This window comes from Astatotilapia calliptera, chromosome 16, assembly GCF_964374335.1.
Source record: "Astatotilapia calliptera chromosome 16, fAstCal68.1, whole genome shotgun sequence".
NCBI lineage: Eukaryota > Metazoa > Chordata > Actinopteri > Cichliformes > Cichlidae > Astatotilapia > Astatotilapia calliptera.
In genome coordinates, this window is record NC_137437.1 from 4,963,295 (window position 1) to 4,982,056 (window position 18,762).

At 40.1% G+C, this 18,762-nt stretch overlaps 1 protein-coding gene across 4 annotated transcripts in view; it reads left to right on the forward strand.

The window, feature by feature from the left end:
• The first annotated feature begins 3,528 nt into the window (after positions 1–3,528).
• cacnb4a (calcium channel, voltage-dependent, beta 4a subunit) overlaps positions 3,529–18,762 on the forward strand; it is a 33,179-nt gene continuing 17,945 nt past the window's right edge. For 2 of the 4 annotated variants that reach the window (XM_026144578.2, XM_026144579.2), the window contains exons 1-2: positions 3,529–3,814; positions 5,218–5,301. In XM_026144578.2, coding sequence (XP_026000363.1) covers positions 3,752–3,814; positions 5,218–5,301 — 147 coding nt within the window. In that variant the 5' untranslated portion in view covers positions 3,529–3,751. Of the gene's footprint in view, positions 3,815–5,217; positions 5,302–11,967; positions 12,354–18,762 lie in introns of those variants that run through there. The other 2 variants (XM_080290790.1, XM_026144580.2) reach the window with 2 other exon arrangements.

The following is an 18,762-nucleotide window of genomic DNA, read 5'->3' on the forward strand; positions in this document are numbered from 1 at the left end:
TTATTTTAATAAACAACACTGTCATATGCAAAACTAGGGTGGCACTTGGGGTGGCAAGGGATCATCGCTGGCTGATGGCGCGATATGGCAGCCTCGCTTCTGTCAGTCTTCCCCAGGGCAGCTGTGGCTACAACCATAGTTTGCCTCCACCAGTGTGTGAATGCGAGAGTGAATGAATAGTGGCATTGTAAAGCGCTTTGGGTGCCTTGAAAAGTGCTATATAAATCCAATCCATTATTATTATTATTATTATTTTAGGGTGGCACTTGCCACCCCATGCCACCCTTCTAGATCCGCACCTGTTTACGGCACATTTATTTATTTGTGATTCCTTTCATTTACTACAAAAGCATTTATTTATCGTGTAGACGAACCAGACTTGCTGTTAGAACTGCACTTCTTTTTTTATGTATATAAAACTAGATTAAATGTGTAGTTAAACATCTTCACACCAAGAGAAAAGGAAGTTTCGCTTGTTCGGCCCACTGACTAATTAAGATGAAAATGATCTGTATGTGGCCCAGGAAGTAAAATGAGGCTGACGTCCCTGCTGTAGACAGTGTTGGGGAGTAACGGAATACATGTACCGCCGTTACGTATTTAAAATACAAAATATGAGTAACTGTATTCCGTTACAGTTACCGTTTAAAAAGGTGGTATTTAGAATACAGTTACTTTGTTGAAATAAATGGATTACACTGCGGTACTTTCCTGTTTCATTTTGTCGCGGGTCAGGACTGTTTGGGTTTTGTTTGACAGCTACGTTCTGTTGTTCCAGGCAGCAGCGTTACGGTTGCCATGGTTACAGGGCAACGCTCTCTCTCTCTCTCTCTCTCTGCGACTTAGTGTTTCCTGGGTGAGAGAGCGCCTTTTCGTTGTTGTTGTTGTGCTAAGCTAACAGGCAGAATGCTACAAGCATAGCTCTAAAGAATGTAGCATCACGGGCAGTGTAGTCCGTGTTGCAGGGAGAATGGACTGCCATACACGTTATGGGTCTTTACTGTACGATATAAAGGTGAAGAAGGAGGTAAAATATTTGGGCATCACAATTTCAAAAGATCACAAAGTCTTAGAAAAAGTAAATATTTTAGATAATGTTGACAAATGTAAGACAATCCTAAATAAGTGGTTACAAAGAGACATCACAATTTTTGGAAGAATATTATTAACCAAAATGGATAGTTTATCTAGATTTATATATCCAGCTTACTCTCTATCAATATCGAATAAAGTTATTAAAACAATTAATAGCTTGAATTTTAATTTTATTTGGAGGAATAAGTGCCATTATATATCTAAAGATGATTTGGTTAAACCATACATTGAAGGCGGTGGAAACGCAATTGATTTTGACATAATGAATGGTGTTTTGAAACTTAAATGGTTAAAATCCTTCCTAAATAATCCACACTCCATTTGGTTTTTTATACCAAGTAAGGTCTTTAACACACTAGGGGGTATCGACTTTCTCCTAAAGTGTGACTTTGAAATTACTAAGCTACCTGCTAAACTCTCTGAATTCCATAAACAGGTTCTTCTTTATTGGAAAATGTTATTTAAACATAATTTCACTCCACATAATAGCCCAATTTGGAACAATAGATATATACTGATGAACAGAAAATCTATTTTTATTCAAGATTGGTTATCAAAAGGTGTTTGGGCAATTGCCCATTTTGTAGATGAGGAAGGACATGTTCTAGGACATCAAGATTTTTGCCAAAAGTTTAATATCCAATGTTCTAAAAGTAAATTTAATCGGGTTATAAAATCCATTCCATTGTCACTTAAAAACATAGTTGTAAATGATATAATATATTCTGACATCTCCCCCAAGTTAAGGCAATTATATATAGATGGTATTCGATTTTGTGATGTTAAATGCAACAATAAGTTTCTTAGATCTTCATTAAGGAGTCTTTATTCTCCAAATTTACTTAGACGTAATTACATATTAAAAGATTTCCAAAGGGAAGAAATTGAAAAAATAAGAACTGATTATATCACCTTCCCTATCCCTCCTAAAGGGAAAGAAGTCCAATTTAAAATCTTGAATAAAATTTACCCGACAAATAGACTCCTTAGTGATAGATTCAAAATAGAAACGGGTAATTGTGTATTTTGTGAAACAGAAGAGGAGGATTTGGACCATCTATTCTTTTTGTGCAATTTTATACAAATATTTTGGTTGGATTTTCATACCTGGCTTTATTCCAGTGGGATTCAAATTACCCCATTTACCTTAAATATGATAATGTTTGGAGTGTTTTTGAAAGAAAAGAAAGCTAATTATGGTGTTAATGTGTTATTAATCTTGTGTAACTATTTTATACATAAATGTCGCTTTTTTAAGATTAAACCAACACTGGCTCACTGGAAAAACGACCTAAACCTGTTGGTTAAATCTTTGACTTTAGTTAAAAAGAAAAAGGCTGCTTTTTTGTTTCCTTTGTAGAAGATTTTGATTTAGTGAGTTAATAATCTGTTAATTTATGTGACCCCATCTTTATATTTTATTTTCACTATATATGAAAGTTGCTAATATGTAAGAAATGTTTATTCTCTGAATCTGTAATATATGGTGCATTTTGTTTGTATGTTTATATTACTAATAAAAGGAAAAAAAACAAAAAAACAAAAAAAACAAAACGTAACCGTCTACAGTCAGCGTAGACTTTGCACTACCGTAGACTCGACCGCCAAAAAACAAACAAACAAAAAAAACAAAAAAAAAAAACACATTATGGGTCTGTGAGCGCGAGGAGGGAGAAAAGGGGGAGTGGAAAGGTACGAGTTGTCATCGAGCAAAAACGGGCGCTGGAAACATGTAAATATAATAATAACCACTGCAGCCAAGAAGAGTGCCTGACGAGCCCAGTTGTAAGTAAGCTATTAAGACTCGACTGTACACTGTGTTCGTGTTTTCCTCCGAAAACAATAAGTTCTGTTGGAGCAGCCTTTCAACGCCTCTCTCTGTCTCTCGCAAGCAGAGTTGACCCACACAACAAAGTAAAGCTATTTTTCGGCTACGAGCTGACAGGGACCCCGCCGTATTAGTCAGAGGTCCCTTTACTACAGTTCGGAGTCGCGGACCTTCAGTAACAGTAATAAATCACACAGCAATAGTACATTCACGTTGTTGTAAAAAGCACGATAATATATTAAGTAATCCAAAGTATTCAGAATACGTTACTGTCATTGAGTAACGTAACGGAATACGTTACAGAATACATTTTGGGGCATGTATTCTGTATTCTGTAATGGAATACATTTTAAAAGTAACCTTCCCAACACTGGCTGTGGAGGATAGAGTTAAGTTGAATATCATATATAAAGTAGGCTATAAAAAATGTTGTTGTTTTTTTTTACGTGTGACATAAACACAAGTGTGAATGCTTTTAAATATATTATCTAATTGAGTTTGACTTTTGACGGCTGCCCTCCAAATGACACACGCTGAGTGTACGAAATTCTCAAGTTCTACTTCGTCCTTGAACGCAGCACTCCTGTAACCCTGTGTGATGCGTGTGGGAGGAAGAGGAGGGCTACATCTGATGTACGTGCCCTGTCCACTCCGTAAAGATCTGCAGGAGGACACGTCCGAGCTGCCGTCCAAGTCTTTTCTCTTCTGCTGGCGTGAATCGGAGTAAAGCTGGAGCCGGCGGTTCACTGTCCGCCGCCCGAGGAGCGGCACTTCCAGTGGAGTGGCACCGAGCGCCAGCCTCCGCCTTGGACCGACGAACTGGCTGAGATGTCCCGGCACATCTACACCCGTCACGGGATAGCAGAGGGGATGCAGAAGCCCGTGTTTCAGGTAGAAAAGGAAAAAAAAACATGACGTGAAACAGCGAGAATCTGTAGCAAATGTTTTAATGATGAAGACAAATCTTAAAATATATGCAAATATGCACGGGGGGATAATGAAGCCCCCTTACTCCACACTACGATGACATACCTAATAATAATAATAATAATAATTGGAGAAAAAAAAAAGTCATCCTGCTCGTTGTCTTGGTGAGGATGCATTCATTATCTTCAACTAGTCCTCGAGGTGTTATTAGTCAAACTGAGACTGCACGGGATCTGCAGCGTGGCGTGAATTTGATTTATTCAAAAAGGAATGAAATTAGGTGCTCAATTATTAAGCACTTTATGACGGAGCCCAGCTCGTGATGCATGAGGTAGTTTAAAAAACTTTTCCAGAGAAGGGAGGTACTTTACCCCCTCCCATATTTTTTCAATGTTACAACATTTCCAGATTGTTAATGTAACTGTGTGCGCACTTAGATGTAATGAATGGGAGTGCTGCTATTTGATTACCAGGAAAGAATCAGATAGGAATCAGATATTATGAAGCATAATAATCAATGAAATAATTAATTTTCCCAAGACTATGTAGCCTAATAGTTGTGGTCAGAAATTCATCCTGCTCAGGATGGTTCAGGCTCGGGCTTGAATCACATTTCTTTGTGTTTTTGAACTGCTGACGTCACTAACTTTAAGGATTTTACTCCGGGTGGGGGGAAATTTTTGAACATTCAGTACATTAATCAGGCAAATAAAACATTATCTACTACAGAATGTGTGTAAATACAGAACTCAGCAAAGTGGCCTCGTTAGAGACCGTTATACACAGCAAAGGCACTTTTGCTTTGTGTTGTGATTTTCTGAAGTTATAGTTTGGCCATGCCTGCAATTTAAAATTAAGATGGGATCACTGAAAGTGATATTCCTCCCTCTGCTGTCACAAAGGGATATGATACCAGGCGCAAGAGTGTCATAAGAGCCAAGCGCTGCAACCATTTACTATATTTCACCTCATTTCCTGCTCAAGTGAAGTATGCCCTCGCTGCACTTAAACAAATTGCTTGTGTGTGAAAATAGGTCAGAAAAAACCGAATCCGTACATCGGGGCAGTGTTCACGCAAAGCTGCACTTATCATAGACCTTAGTGTGACAGTCCGAGAAAGCATTAAAAGACCGGCTTCTTATAATCAGGTCATCACAGCAGACAAGAGACAGCTGGTTGGCATCAACGTCACTTTAACCAGAGAGACTGAGATGCTGGTTTTAACGGGGTTACTGAAAGGAAGGTGCCCTTGGGTTTGTCCTGTAGAGGAGAGGGGGATAAATAAAGGGAAGGGCCAACAAAAATACAATCACAAATATAAAATAAAAGAGCAGAGTTCATTCGCGGGTCTGTTTTGCCTTCATTAGGCTAACAGGGGGACTTACTCCAGACGCAGTCGACTGAAGAGGTCCGATGGCAGCACCACTTCCACCAGCTTCATCCTCAGACAGGTAGGACATGACGAACTTGAACTTTTAGAGGTCAAGCATAAACCTGACTGCATTTCTGCTTCGTCGAGGCATAGATCTGGTTAATACTGATGAAAGCTTCACCATGTAGCGCTGCACCTGGCTACAACACATATGACAAGCGTCTTTAGTTTAGGCAGCAACTCAGTTCAATTCAATTCAGTTTTATTCATATAGCACCAAATCACAACAACAGTTGCCTTGAGGTGCTTGATATTGTAATGAAAAAACCCTACAATAATACAGAGAAAACCCCAACTGTCAGATTAGGAAAAAGGAAGGAACAACTCTCTTTTTACAGGAAGAAACCTCAGGGGTCACCATCTGCTGCAACTGGTTTAGGGGTAAGGGGAGGGAGACGGGACAAAAGACACTGTGGAAGAGAGCCAGAGATTAATGGTCTTAGCAAACATCCTAATTGTGTCTTAATAGCCTACCAGGTCCTTTGGAAAGGAGTTAAAGAGCTATAAACAACACTATGAAGCACTTAAGACTAATAATTGATGCAAACCCCAGCTCTGACAGTGAGTGGTGAACACTTGCTGTTTGAAGATTTCCCTGGTGGAATGAAGTGTTTTTGAGAGCTCATCTCTGGACCACTGTTGATTTCTGACCTCAATCCATCATTACATAACTTTTGGTTAGACTCATATGGGTTTGGCTCCAATGTGAAGAGAAAACACTGTGGCAGCAGATAACATGTTGTCAGTCTAGAAGATGTTCTGCTGTAGTCCAGGGAATAGATGGCCTTGATTTGGTCTCACTTGGGAATTTAGCTAACTGACCTGCTTTTGAGTCATCTACCAAACTTTCACGAGTCACGGGAGCAGCGCCAGGCAACACTGTTTGGATGCACCGCCTCTTTTATATATATCTCAGTGAAAACAAAATTCAATTTCTTAAGTCCCTTCTTTAATTCATAATGTGCTTGCGCCAGACTACTTTACAGTGCTTACCGTGGACTTTGACATCCTGCTGACAAGTTACCAAGGGAACCAAGGCTGCAGAGGCCATACAAAGATACAAGAATAGTTCATCTGTGACTACCTTTGTCCCAAAGCCCCACTCTTTCTCTCCCTTTTTCATGCTTTCAAACCTGACCTCAAACAAACTTGGTCACACGTGCTCTTTGGAGATACAGTAAATCAGGCCAAATCAAGTTGGAGAAGGAACTGAATCATCAGATGTCAGTTATGATGGTGTAGCCCTTCATTAGTCACAGAAATCATCTTTTTGTACATAATTCCATTTGAACAAAACTGAGCATAACACCAGATGATTAGCAATGTAAATAAAATATAAGATCTGTATTTTATTGAGCAGCACACTAATGAATGCAGTTTGTGTTCAGTGTAAACATCATCCATTAATTAGTGAATGCCTACTGCTTGACACTGGAGTAATAATATGACTCACAGGAAGTGAAGAAGGTGGAAAAGACAGTTTTGCAGACAGACCTCAAAGAAAGAAAGAGTAGACAAAAAGAAGGAGAGGCAAAAAGTAAAGCACAAGGACAGTGGAATGAAATGAGAGCTCTTGCCCACTCCATTTACTTATTACACACTCAGAGATTTCTGTAACGCCCCCGCTGTGATTTGTGTCATCACCGGTGTGATCGTCATCAGGTAAGAAGAGAAGGAGTGGGCTCTCTCTCTTTGATGCCCACGTGTATCCATAGTAACAGCCTTCAACAACAACAGGGGTCAAGCTGACAAGGTTGATTAGCAGAAAACTGCGCCGCCTCCTTTCTTTTCACAAGAAGGTAACAGTTTTTTTTTTATTTATTTTACAGCAAAAACTCAATGAAAGGAGAAAAAAGTGAGATGAAGGCATTCTTTACAGCAGCCGAGGTAGATATCGAATGTTTTTATTGAACGTTCCTCCTCTACAGATCATTTGTGGACATTACAGAATCATGGTCAACATTATAAATCTTCCCTGGACTCTGGAGTTATTAATGTTAGTTTGTTCAGCTCTGCAACGAGGGAGAAAAGGATTAGGCGTGATCCATGCGAATACCAATTTTTGTATCGTTTTCAAAATTTGGTTTTTAAATATTAGCCTTTTCTGTTGCAAATTGTGATCTTAGGCCAGTTCAAATGTGGCTATGTGATGTTAAGAGTCCAAGAAAGACCAAAAAAGTTGCAGTGTCACAGTTCAGTGCAGCCATTTACTGTCTGATCAATTTTTGTGGTTCCAAAGACAGATCACGTTGTACAGTACAGTAAAATGATGGTGATACCAGATGTCAGTAATTTACTGTAAATTACTTTGAAGTAACATTACATCACTCGTAACCTTGCAGTATTTCACTTTACAATGACATTACGATTGGAAAAAAAGAAAGAATAATGTTCATTTTACTGTGTGGGTGTGGTTTGACAAGATATGACAGGTTGTGTTGGCAGCATAAGCAAACAGCAATCCAACTGTCACCAGAATGCAATATAAATATTGCTCTTCACCCACTTCAAACCAGTAGGAGCACAAATACAAAATTTTTCATCTGTGTAATAACCAAAGATTGGCAGAAAATAGTGCATTTAACTAGGAGACCACAGGGATCAGGGCAAGGCGAGGTGGGGTCTGCCGTCCTCTGAATGACCTCTGGTGCTTGTCTTACAAAGAAAAATGAGAGAAAATGACTTAAATTAATTGTTTGCTCCAATGGACGGCTGTGTCACAATACAGGGACATTATGTTCCAGGAGATATGGATGACGAGTCTGAGTCACTGCATGTGACACCGAACAGATCTGCTGCCGAGATGGTAAAAAACTGATTCTCCCAGATGGTACGCAGAGCACCTACACACAGATGTTTATGTGTGCTGTTGGCGAGTGGATACCTGATCGAATCCTGAGCCAGGCTTTAAGGTCCATGAAAGGATTATTTATAAGACAGACTTGTAAAAAGGCCTTTAACCTTTCCTCCATAGCAACAACTTAAAGATGCAGATAGACACAGAAGACGAAACATTCAGCTTTTTTATTGTCTGTTTGGATTTGCATCTGTTTGCAACCAGTTTGCACTTCTCTCTGGTCACTTAGCATTTTTGTAGCAATTCTTGTAATGTGAATTTTCTATCTCCTTATGCTAATTTGTCATCTGTTTCTGTTCAGTTTTTGTCTCTGTACACAGTTTCAGGTTCTTTTGTCTGTTCAAAATCGTTTTGCAGCTGTCTGTATTCATCGCACCTCTTTCTTCGGCTGGCTCTATTTGACCCTCATGCATCTAATTATGTTTTGTTTTTAAGACTAGCTGCTGGTTTGCATCTTTGGAGGTCTTTGCAATTGTTAAATGCATTGACCTCTTAATAAGAAATGTTAACTCCCCCTTCAAACAGGGGTTCTGAACTCTTGAGGTTAGCTGGGTCTGTACTCGGGTAGGCCATTCAGCAGTTCTGAACTATGGTTGGGATTTTATCAGGAATTCCTGAATTCATATTAATATGAAACAATATATATGTAGCAAATGACAAGAAAGATCATCTCCTTCAAAGGTCCCACATTTACATTGTGTACAGCTCTCATTATCTTCGTTGTTTTTTTTTAGTCTTTCAGTTCTACCGGAATCTACTACTTATAACATAGACACTTCTCTACACATATGTATTAAAGATAGGTGCTATGAGTGGGAATAATTTTACAGTGCTGCTAACAGCAAGTACATGTATGTAATTTAATTTAGGGTTTATGCTGTCTAACAAAAAATGAGTAAAAAGCACCAACAACCGGTTGCAGCAGATGGCCCCGCCCCTCCCTGAGCCTGGTTCTGCTGGAGGTTTCTTCCTGTTAGAAGGGAGTTTTTCCTTCACTGTCGCCAAGTGCTTGCTCACAGGGAGTCATCTCATCGTTGTTGTTTTCTCTGTATGTGGGGTTTTTAATCTACAATATAAAGTGCCTTGAGGCAACTCTTGTTGTGATTTGGCACCATATAAATAATGTTGAATTAAATTATTCAAAGCAGAATAATTGTCATTTGGGGAACTCTGAGCTTATTAAAACCAGTCTGTCTTGATAACACAGACATAAACATATATGTATATATTTAAAAACCCCAAACCAAGCAATTTATGTTTATCATGGTTCAAAGGTGAAGGCACAGATGATCTTTTTTTCTTGGTGTTGGAATTAATAAGCCTAGGTCAAGTTAATTCCTACTCTAGCTGTCTCTTACTTACAGTTAATTCAGTTGATGCTGACATCCAAATGACGGGAAGAAAAGGGGTTTCACACGTAGCAGACCTTTTATTTTGAGATGTCCTGAGGACACAACAAGAGTACAGTGATGAATTTTGGTGGACCAATAGATGTTCTCAGCAGAAAATGACCTCTTAGTCACAGCCGAATTTCCTGACTGCCTCTGTTACGTCGCCTGAATTAATTTCTTATCTCACATTCACGTCCTGGATCGTCGTGTTTTCATTCTCTAAATCTGTTCCGTTGCTTTACATGAATAAATCTTGGAATCATGAATGAATGTAAGGCTCGCAGAGTTAATTGATTGAATTCATTGTGAGATTGATAAACCTATAATGCCGTCCCGGAAATTTAATTTGCCTTGCCGACTCACGATACATCAAACAGAGGCAACTCTTTAACCTCATCTTTCAGCTTGCAGCTTGCAAAGTGATAAGGAAGAGACTTCACACTGCTAATCCGCCTTATGTAGGTCACATGGCTAAACTCAACAGCCTTTAATTTGTGAATTACTTGATGGGCCAAGCCACCGCTGCCGTCGCTCGCAGCTGGTATTGCACGCTAGTTTGTCAGCACCTCCTGAGTAGATGATGGAGACAATCTCATAAATTACAAATGAAAGGTACTTTGTTATCAGTTGGAAATGATTGCATGCTTAATTTAGAAAATGGCAAAAGGAGTGGGAGCAAGTTGGAGTGCCTTTCTAGCTGAGAAACTAAAGTTCCTTTCTGGCTTGTCTGACATTTCTTGCACTTTGTTTCTCTGGGATGTTACATTTTGTCTCTTGATTGGGCACAGCGTGTGTTGGAGACATAAAACGCCTAAACGAGTTCTCACATGTTCAACCTGTTTCTACCCTGATAGGTTTTCTGATTTTTAAAGGATCTAACTGAACTCAAATGGATGACAGTGACAGCTCGAGATATGAGTAAGAACACAAACTCTTTGTGCTTCTCTTATCCACTTTGTTCCATTATTAGTTCAGTTTCTTGTCATTTTTGCAGCCTGTGTGCGTATGTGTTTATTTTCAGTAAGGTAATGTTGCTCGAGCTGTCGTGTTACACGTGATATCTAATTATACCACCAGATCTACGTGGCAGCTCGGACCCACTTTTCTCCAGAAGCATATTTCACCCTTTGTGCTCTTTCTGTTTTGCTTCCCATCTTTCTTTATTTCTCTCTTTCTTTAAAAAAAAAAAAAGCACCCTTATATGTGATATTTCATGCAGCTTCAGCCTGAATAAAATGACCTTTATTCTGAAAGGTCTCCCTTTGATCTACTGTTCCACACGGGCCAGAGGGGGTCTGCTGGGAGCTGCTGTGCAGAATAAAGACACAGAGCAATATCTAAATGAATGATGAGGATGTAGCACCCGGCTCTGTGCCTCCACTAAAATACGTGCAGGATAGACACAAAAAAATCTGATGTTTTGGGAAGAGCTTGTTCGGAGCAAGCTTAAAAAAAAGGAAAAGGAAAAAAGCGTGGCGATGTTGATGAAGATGCATTATCGGATCAAGAGAGGGTGCTGTTGCTCTACTATGCCAAACAAATGGCAACGTCCCAGTGCCAAACTTGTTTGAGTAGGATCATTGCTGAGTTTGTGTAACGTGTGTGTGTCTGTGTATTTTTAACAGGGAAATTTATATTATTATTGTGAATAGTATCAAGAATTTCTTTTAAAGCTCAAAGCCAAAGGAGGGAAATATGAATTGCAAAACAAATACTGTAATTTACCTTATTAATGATTTTCATGTATGTTTGTATTTCTGAGGTGTTTACTCTGAAAATAAACAGTCTTTCAGCTGCACAAATGAAAACCTTTTGTACAGCAATGAATTCAAAGTCTTTATCTAATTTGTAGCTTAACATCCTGCGGTAATTATGGGATGGTTAAAATAGGAATCTATATTTTTTAAATGCACTGTTGTTTCACATGTAAAGTAGTTATAATAGCAACAGATGCTGTCCATGAAAGGTGTCAAACTGTAGATTTGAAGTTCTCTAGCTTTTCTTGATTGATCTCCTCTGCCATCACTCTCCCTGTAGCAGATATTTACAGATTGATTTTTACGGCTCCGGTGTGTTCATGAAGCTGTAAAGACGCGGGCGCTCCTTGTAGCGGAGCAGCGGCTCGATCGGATCGAGTCTGCCTCTCGTTCTAAGTATCATCACTCAGCTGTTTGTCTTTGCTGCCGTTCTGCATGTGCCAAATTAAATGTCGGTGTTTAGTGTGAAAGATTACCTCACGCTCACATACAAGGACAGGATTGACACGGCTTGCTGGTTAATGATGCTCTCAGGCTGCAGACGCCCCCGCCTCTTTCTCTTCTCTCTTCCTTATTCACAGCCAGCCGGGCTGACTGGAGCCTGCATCGGCCAATCGGCAGCCTGCATCTCACATCTGTCATCAACCAGTGCTGGGGAAGGGATTGGCTCGTGCAATCTCAGCTTGGAAGGCAGATGAAATGCCAGGTCTGCTCAGCCTCTGGGGATAGCCAAGCTTGCCTTATAATGGGAAACAACACTTGTTTGACCTGGGAGCAGTAACATCTAATTCAGCATTAGGAGAAGACTGGACTCCAGCTTTTTTCCCTTTTCTTTTATAAATCTGTTGTTCTTCTGTGATCTGGGTTCTTTTTCATCTACCTTCATGTGGAGGAAGAGACTGCTGGTGCTCTCTGTCACTCCCCTATCCTCATCATCCATCCTCTCCAGAACAGGTTGATCTTGAGCCGTTTCGAACTATTTTTGCACTGAAGAGCTCATTTTTGGGAACCTCACTCCTCCATGTACGATAACTTGTACCTTCATGGATTTGAAGACTCGGAGGCGGTGAGTGGAGAGTGGCGTCTGGCACTTGTAAACCACGCTGTTCTGTTCCGTCGTGGCTGCTTGATCCATACATAAACTCCCACAGAATGCGTTGAGACTTGAGTGGGCTGAGCGTGCACTCACCTCGGGGGAGTTAGAGGAAGGTGTGTGTGTGTGAGTGTGCATTTGTGTGCATGTCTCCTCAACCGGTCAAAAAGAAAAATACAGTTTTCTCACTGATACTATCAGCTTGGACGCCAGTTCTCCTCCTGTCTGGGCCGGCTGTCTGCAAAGCTGAAAAGTATTGTCTTTACCATGTATGGCTGACTGGCCGGTATGCATGCTGTTTGCCTCTGTTTATGAGCATTGTGAGCACGTCTGCATGATTCCTGTGTGCCTCCACCTTTATCAAACCCCACTGTACATCATCATGGTTTATTGAAAAGGCCAACAAACATAATCAGCATTCACTACGGCCATCTGCGTGATGCTGATGTGCTGATGCGTGCCAACTGTTACATTCGTCACTCGCAGCATGAATGCCTTTATGTTCGAGAAACACGTTGCCATTAAGGGAATTCTCATCTTTGCCACAGATAAGTGTGCGTAGGCACCTTTAATACAAAGAGGCAGACAGCAAGAAAAATCTGCGGAAGCAGAGAAAAATGCTTACAAAGGCAAGGAATATAGAAACTGCTGCCGGGTGGGGAGGAGGGAGGGAATCCCACTGAGGCAGAATCTGTCAGAACCTTTCCATAAGTCCACCTGAGATACCGGCTGCCTCATAAAGACTAAAAAGTAGAGTTAGCATGTTCTGTCCTGTCTGCAGCGTATACAGAGAGATCTTCTGTGTTTGCGTTGTTGTTTGTTGCGACTTTGAAAAATGTGTTCATTTTTATGTGCCAAGTTTTGTAGGTGGTGTGGTATTAGTAGCTTCTCTTTGCTGTTGTTTCTTTCCTGCATTGGGAGTTATTTCCAAAAACTCAAATTTCAGGCCTTACACTCAAAAGCTCTGAGTGCCCAAAATAACTCTCTTAATTTAGTTACTCTCTTAGCTGATAGTACAGCAAGATCCAGAAATAACATGTTTATTTTTTATTATTATTATACGTCAGAATAACTAATGAGCCTGAAGACAGTTTACTCCCATGTGATACTGCTTGGGAAATGGATTCGGGAAAATCCCAGTACTCTCTAGAAACTGTCTCATACAGGATAAAACTGGATCCATTCAGTCCTTCATTACTACTAAGTCAAAAACACACTACGTTTGATCCTGCTGGTCAATTACAGTGAATCAGTCAATGAGTATTTCTGTCAATACAGGCAGCCTTTGGTTCTGTGTACTTTAATAAGTACTATTAAATCAAACCTGGAGAACTTGTTCATGCACTCTGTTGGGCTGCTGTGTTCCACATTGTTCCATATTTAGCTGTACTGGCAGCGTCACAGAACACACCTTTGACCTTACTGACCCTGTGGTTTGCTATCAGCACTTATCTTTAGCTTGTTTTGTTTTTTTAAAGCCAGGAATGTCACACAGACTTGTCATTCATTTCATTTCCAGCATATATTAAACTGCAGGCTCTCTTGTGTGACTTATTTTCAGTAAGAGTTTTGGAGTGACATTGTTTGACACACGAATATATTCTATGTGTTTGGCGTTTATGACCTTCCCACCTTTTTTTTTTTTTTTTTTTTTGACGATTACTCCTTCTTTTCCAAAGCTCAACATTTTCCAGCCCTCGGACAGTTTCACTAGAAATGTTAGTCAAGTAAAATTAACACTCCAAATTAAAAATCCAGAACAAGTGTTTTACCCAAGACTACCCAGAAAGCAGCTTTTTGGTCCATTTTAAAAATGTTTAGCAGAACATGCAGGACTTTCCGTTTTGTGGCCTTGATCCATTTTTATCTGATGATGTAATATTTAGAGTCATAGTTGGTGGAAACTTCCATATGAGTATTATTCTTTTTTTGCAGAGTCACTGTCCTTCCCTAGCTTCTGGTAGTGATGTAAACCGCTTTCTACCCTTCTGCAAACATACAGTATTGTTCACTGCATGACTCACCTTTATAACAGGTATTATGAAAAACACAAAGCCCAGTAAACCTTCTGCGCTGGCTCATAGTAGTTTTACTATTGCAAATAGTAGTGCAAACGTGGAAGCAGCGCCTGAAGAAGACACTGTTTATTTCTAAACCAAGTCTTTCCATTATACAGTCACTGGACCCCTTGGTACTCAAAGGTTTCATCCATTTTTCGTCTTCAGAGTTGTTTTAATTCTTTGTGGGGCAGGTTCAAAAAGGTATTGGAAACTTTGCTCATGGATTTTGGTCCAGTTTGACATCGCAGTATCAAACAGTTTTTGCAGTCGCTGTCAACAAATCACCCATTCCACCGCATACATCATGGATTGAGATCTATTGGCTTTTTGGCTGTTTAAGTACAGTGAACTTACTCATGGTAAAGTAGCCTGTTTGAAATTATTTGAACTTTGTGACAGGACACATCCTGTTGGAAGCAAAAGCAAAATGTACAGCAAACTCTGGCATTTAAAGGGTGCTGAGATGGTACTGAGGGCGATACTCTATTTTCTCTTTTTTTGGCCATGCTCTGTAAACCCAAGAGGTGTATACCCAAAACCCTGCGCTGAATCATACTTGTTATTAATCTCTGGCTCTTTTCCACAGCATGTCTTTTATCCTGTCTTCCTTCTCTCTCCCCAACCGGTCGTAGCAGATGGCCCCGCCCCTCCCTGAGTCTGGTTCTGCCGGAGGTTTCTTCCTGTTAAAAGGGAGTTTTTCCTTCCCACTGTCACCAAAGTGCTTGCTCATAGGGGGTCATATCATTGTTGGGGTTTTTTTCTCTGTATGTATTATTGTAGGGTCTACCTTACAATATAAAGCGCCTTGAGGCGACTGTTGTTGTGATTTGGCGCTGTAGAAATAAAATTGAATTGAATGGTTTTGTAGGAAAATCCCATAGACTGCGACCAACAATCATGCCATGCTCAATTCAGTTAACTTCAACAAGATATTTATGATGACATCTAAATGCATTGAATTGGCTGCTCAGATATTTGCATTCATGAGCAAGTGAACAGGTATATCTAACAGAGTGAGTACACAAGGAGCTAAAGGCCCAAAGTGGGCCAGGTTTTCAAAGAACTTAGAGACGTTTATCCCTTAAAGCTACTGGATGCAGTGTTGGTGCCAGCTGAGTGTGCTGAGGAGGGAATGCTTTTCGTCTTACAGTCTGGGACTGATAGTCACATAGGTCAGGGGAGGAAGATGATTGGAGATGGGAGAACGGACTGAGTTTCGGCATCTGGACAGATAAGGTTAGAGTGTGGCATGACGGACTCAAGACCGGCCACTTGACACTTCGATAATGAGCCACAGTTTGTGCAGAAACGAAAAGCGGGGGGTAGGAGTCTTTGCTTGTGTAATGTGCATGACAGTAATTTTAGACATGCCTTGTGTTGACTGACGTCTTTGTCATGCATTAATAACTTCAGGTTTGTAAAGTGGCAGATGTAGGGATCTGAGGTAATATGGCCTGATTTTAAAACACTACTACTAGTAACAACTGGATTTTTATTCTTACTTTTGAGATGATTGCTTCCAATAAACGTGCACAAGGGTATGAAAAATAAACTGTTATTTTACATTATAATATAATGTAAAAGTAAAGCTACTGTTTAAAACAATAGGTTCATGTTATAAACAAAGCCAGCCTCCATGTTGAAGATAAAATGTACATTATTCTGTGTTACAAAAAGATGTAGTTTGTTATTTTAAAAGAAAAAAACATACATCAGGTGATACTCTGCAGTGGGCAGCTGTGTGGTGGTTTTATTTCTTTTTCTCCACTCTTCCAGCTATAGATTTCATTTGTAATGAGGCAGTAAATAACAGTTATTTGTACCAACCAAAGACTCCCATGGCTCTGAATGGATCATTAGCGGAGACACCTGCAAGCCCTGGACAAAGACATTAATCCACACTGTCCAGCCTGGCAGGTTGACTTCAAAGACTTATTCTAGTACCAATGCCCTGTTACACATTTTGCCCTGTTACACATTTTCATTTAATTTTTGATGTCCAATGGGAGTGATAGTCACCAAACCCATGCTTCAAGCTCCCAAAAAGGCCATATTCAGGATAGGAACACATCTTTTCATAATCTCTTTGAAAGGTTGCAAATGGGGGACAAAGACATTCAACTAAAAAAATTAAGGCACTTTAAAAAATAATCGAATGCATTTCAAACTGCTTCACAAGTGACAGACAGGATGGAAATATAAGAGAAACAAATATGAAGAAATCAGTATCCAAACAAGATTTTGTCTACTGCTCCATGCGAGATTTGTGTCCTCCATGAGCTCACCATAGCAAACCTGCATCAAAGTTTCTCAGGTGTACTGACCCAGTCAAACTCCCCATCTGCCACTGTCCCCCGAGTCGATCCCTGACAACAGTTGGGTGAGCCTCCTTGCCTCCTGGGGTAAGTGAGCATAAAGAGGGTGGCACGGTAGTGAGCACTGTTCCCTCACAGCAAGAATATCCCGATTCTGAATCCACCGCTCAGCCTTTCTGTGTCAAGTTTGCATGTTCTCCATGTGCCACATGGGTTCTCTCCTTGTACTCTGACTCCCTCCAACAGGGCAAAGACATGCATGGTAAGTTGGTTGGTGATTCTAACCTTAGAAATGAACATTAGCTCGAATGGTTCTGTTCTGTATCTCTACTGACGTGTCCACGTGGTATGGGTTTGTGAGCTTTTACCCTGAGACGGCTGGGTTAGACTGCCTAAATTGGAAAAGGAATTAGCAGAAAATGGATAGATGAAACATATCAAGAGATGAATGCATAACAAAAAAAAATGCATTTGATGGAAAAGTTTGGAAAGACAATTCTGAATTATTCTGAAAGACAATGGGAGTGAATTATCAGTCACTCCCATTAGCAAACCATGACAATTCCAAGTTTATTTATATAGCATATTTGAAACAACCTCAGTTGACCAAGATGCTGTGCAATGTAATTATTAACGTGCAATTATTAGCATGTTAATAATTACATTAATGTACGTTAATTACATTAATATAAAACATAATTACACATGTGTTATATTACATAACACATATGTAATATCATACATACACATGCAGCGAGAGTTCTGTTTGTCATGCCAGATGATCTTGATGACGACGGCCTCGAAGCAGTGCATCACGCCTTAGTCAGAAGTCAAGGGTTTATAAGCATGTGTCATGCTGCCTGCAGCTTTGCACCATCGTTGTCATATATATGTGAAGAATCACAGCTTTCACATATTTTAAGATGAAACTGGAATAGCGGTGTGCGTTTGGCATCTAGTTGTAATATTTCAACGATAGTAAGATATTCCCAAAACAAACTATTTTCTGACATTTGCTCAAAAAGTCTTTCTTCACCACATATGACATTTTAAGATGAGACAAATGATGCTCTTTTTATAATATGGCATAGCTGCACCCTCCTTCTTCAGTCCTTGTCCTGCATGGATAGGTTGTTTTAAATAGAGCGTCTGGCAGCATCCATGGGGGAACAGACTGTCCTGTCATCTGCTAGGTAAACATTTATGCTAAAGTCCAGTTTTTCAGCCCATTTAGCCGAAACTGCAGGACTCTGAACATCCACCAGCTGGCTACTCGGCAGAACTGAATGCTGAATCCGCCTGAGTTGATGAGCTGGAGACATACTGGTATGAAGCAACAAGGCATGTCTGTATTTAAACTGGTGTAACTGAGCACATTCACATGAATATTAGCGTGTATTAAGACTGAAATGAGGTATTGTGTTTTATTGTATTAATTATCGGCCTTTTTTTCAATCATTCATCATCTCCTGACATCTGCTTTCACAGTTTCCCCAGTTATTAAATATCATGGTGTCTGAATGAAGCTGACAGACAGAATCGGAGTGTTAGTTTGTTCTCTGTGACTTTATTTCTGGCACACACAGGAACATGATATTCTGAGTTTTGTTCTGTTTTGAGTGGATGGATGGCATGACGACTCCGGGGGCACAATACTGTTTAACTGTTTAGAAAGGAGATATTTAACTCCACCTGGGCGGGGCCTTTCTGTGTGGAGTTTGCATGTTGTCCCTGTTTTTGCGTGGGTTCTCTCTGGGTACTCTGACATCCTCCCACCATCCAAAAACATGCTGTTAGTGGGCTTAGGTTAAATGGTGATTCTAAATTGCTCATAGGGGTGAATGTGAGTGTGAATGGTTGTCTGTCTTTCTGTGTTAGCCTCTCGCCCTATGGTAGCTGGGATATGGTGGAAGAGGGAGGATGGATGGATGGATGGACACTTTTTAAGGATTTTGTTTTGCTATCATATATTTCTTCATTTGTTTTGATGTTAATCAGGACACATGT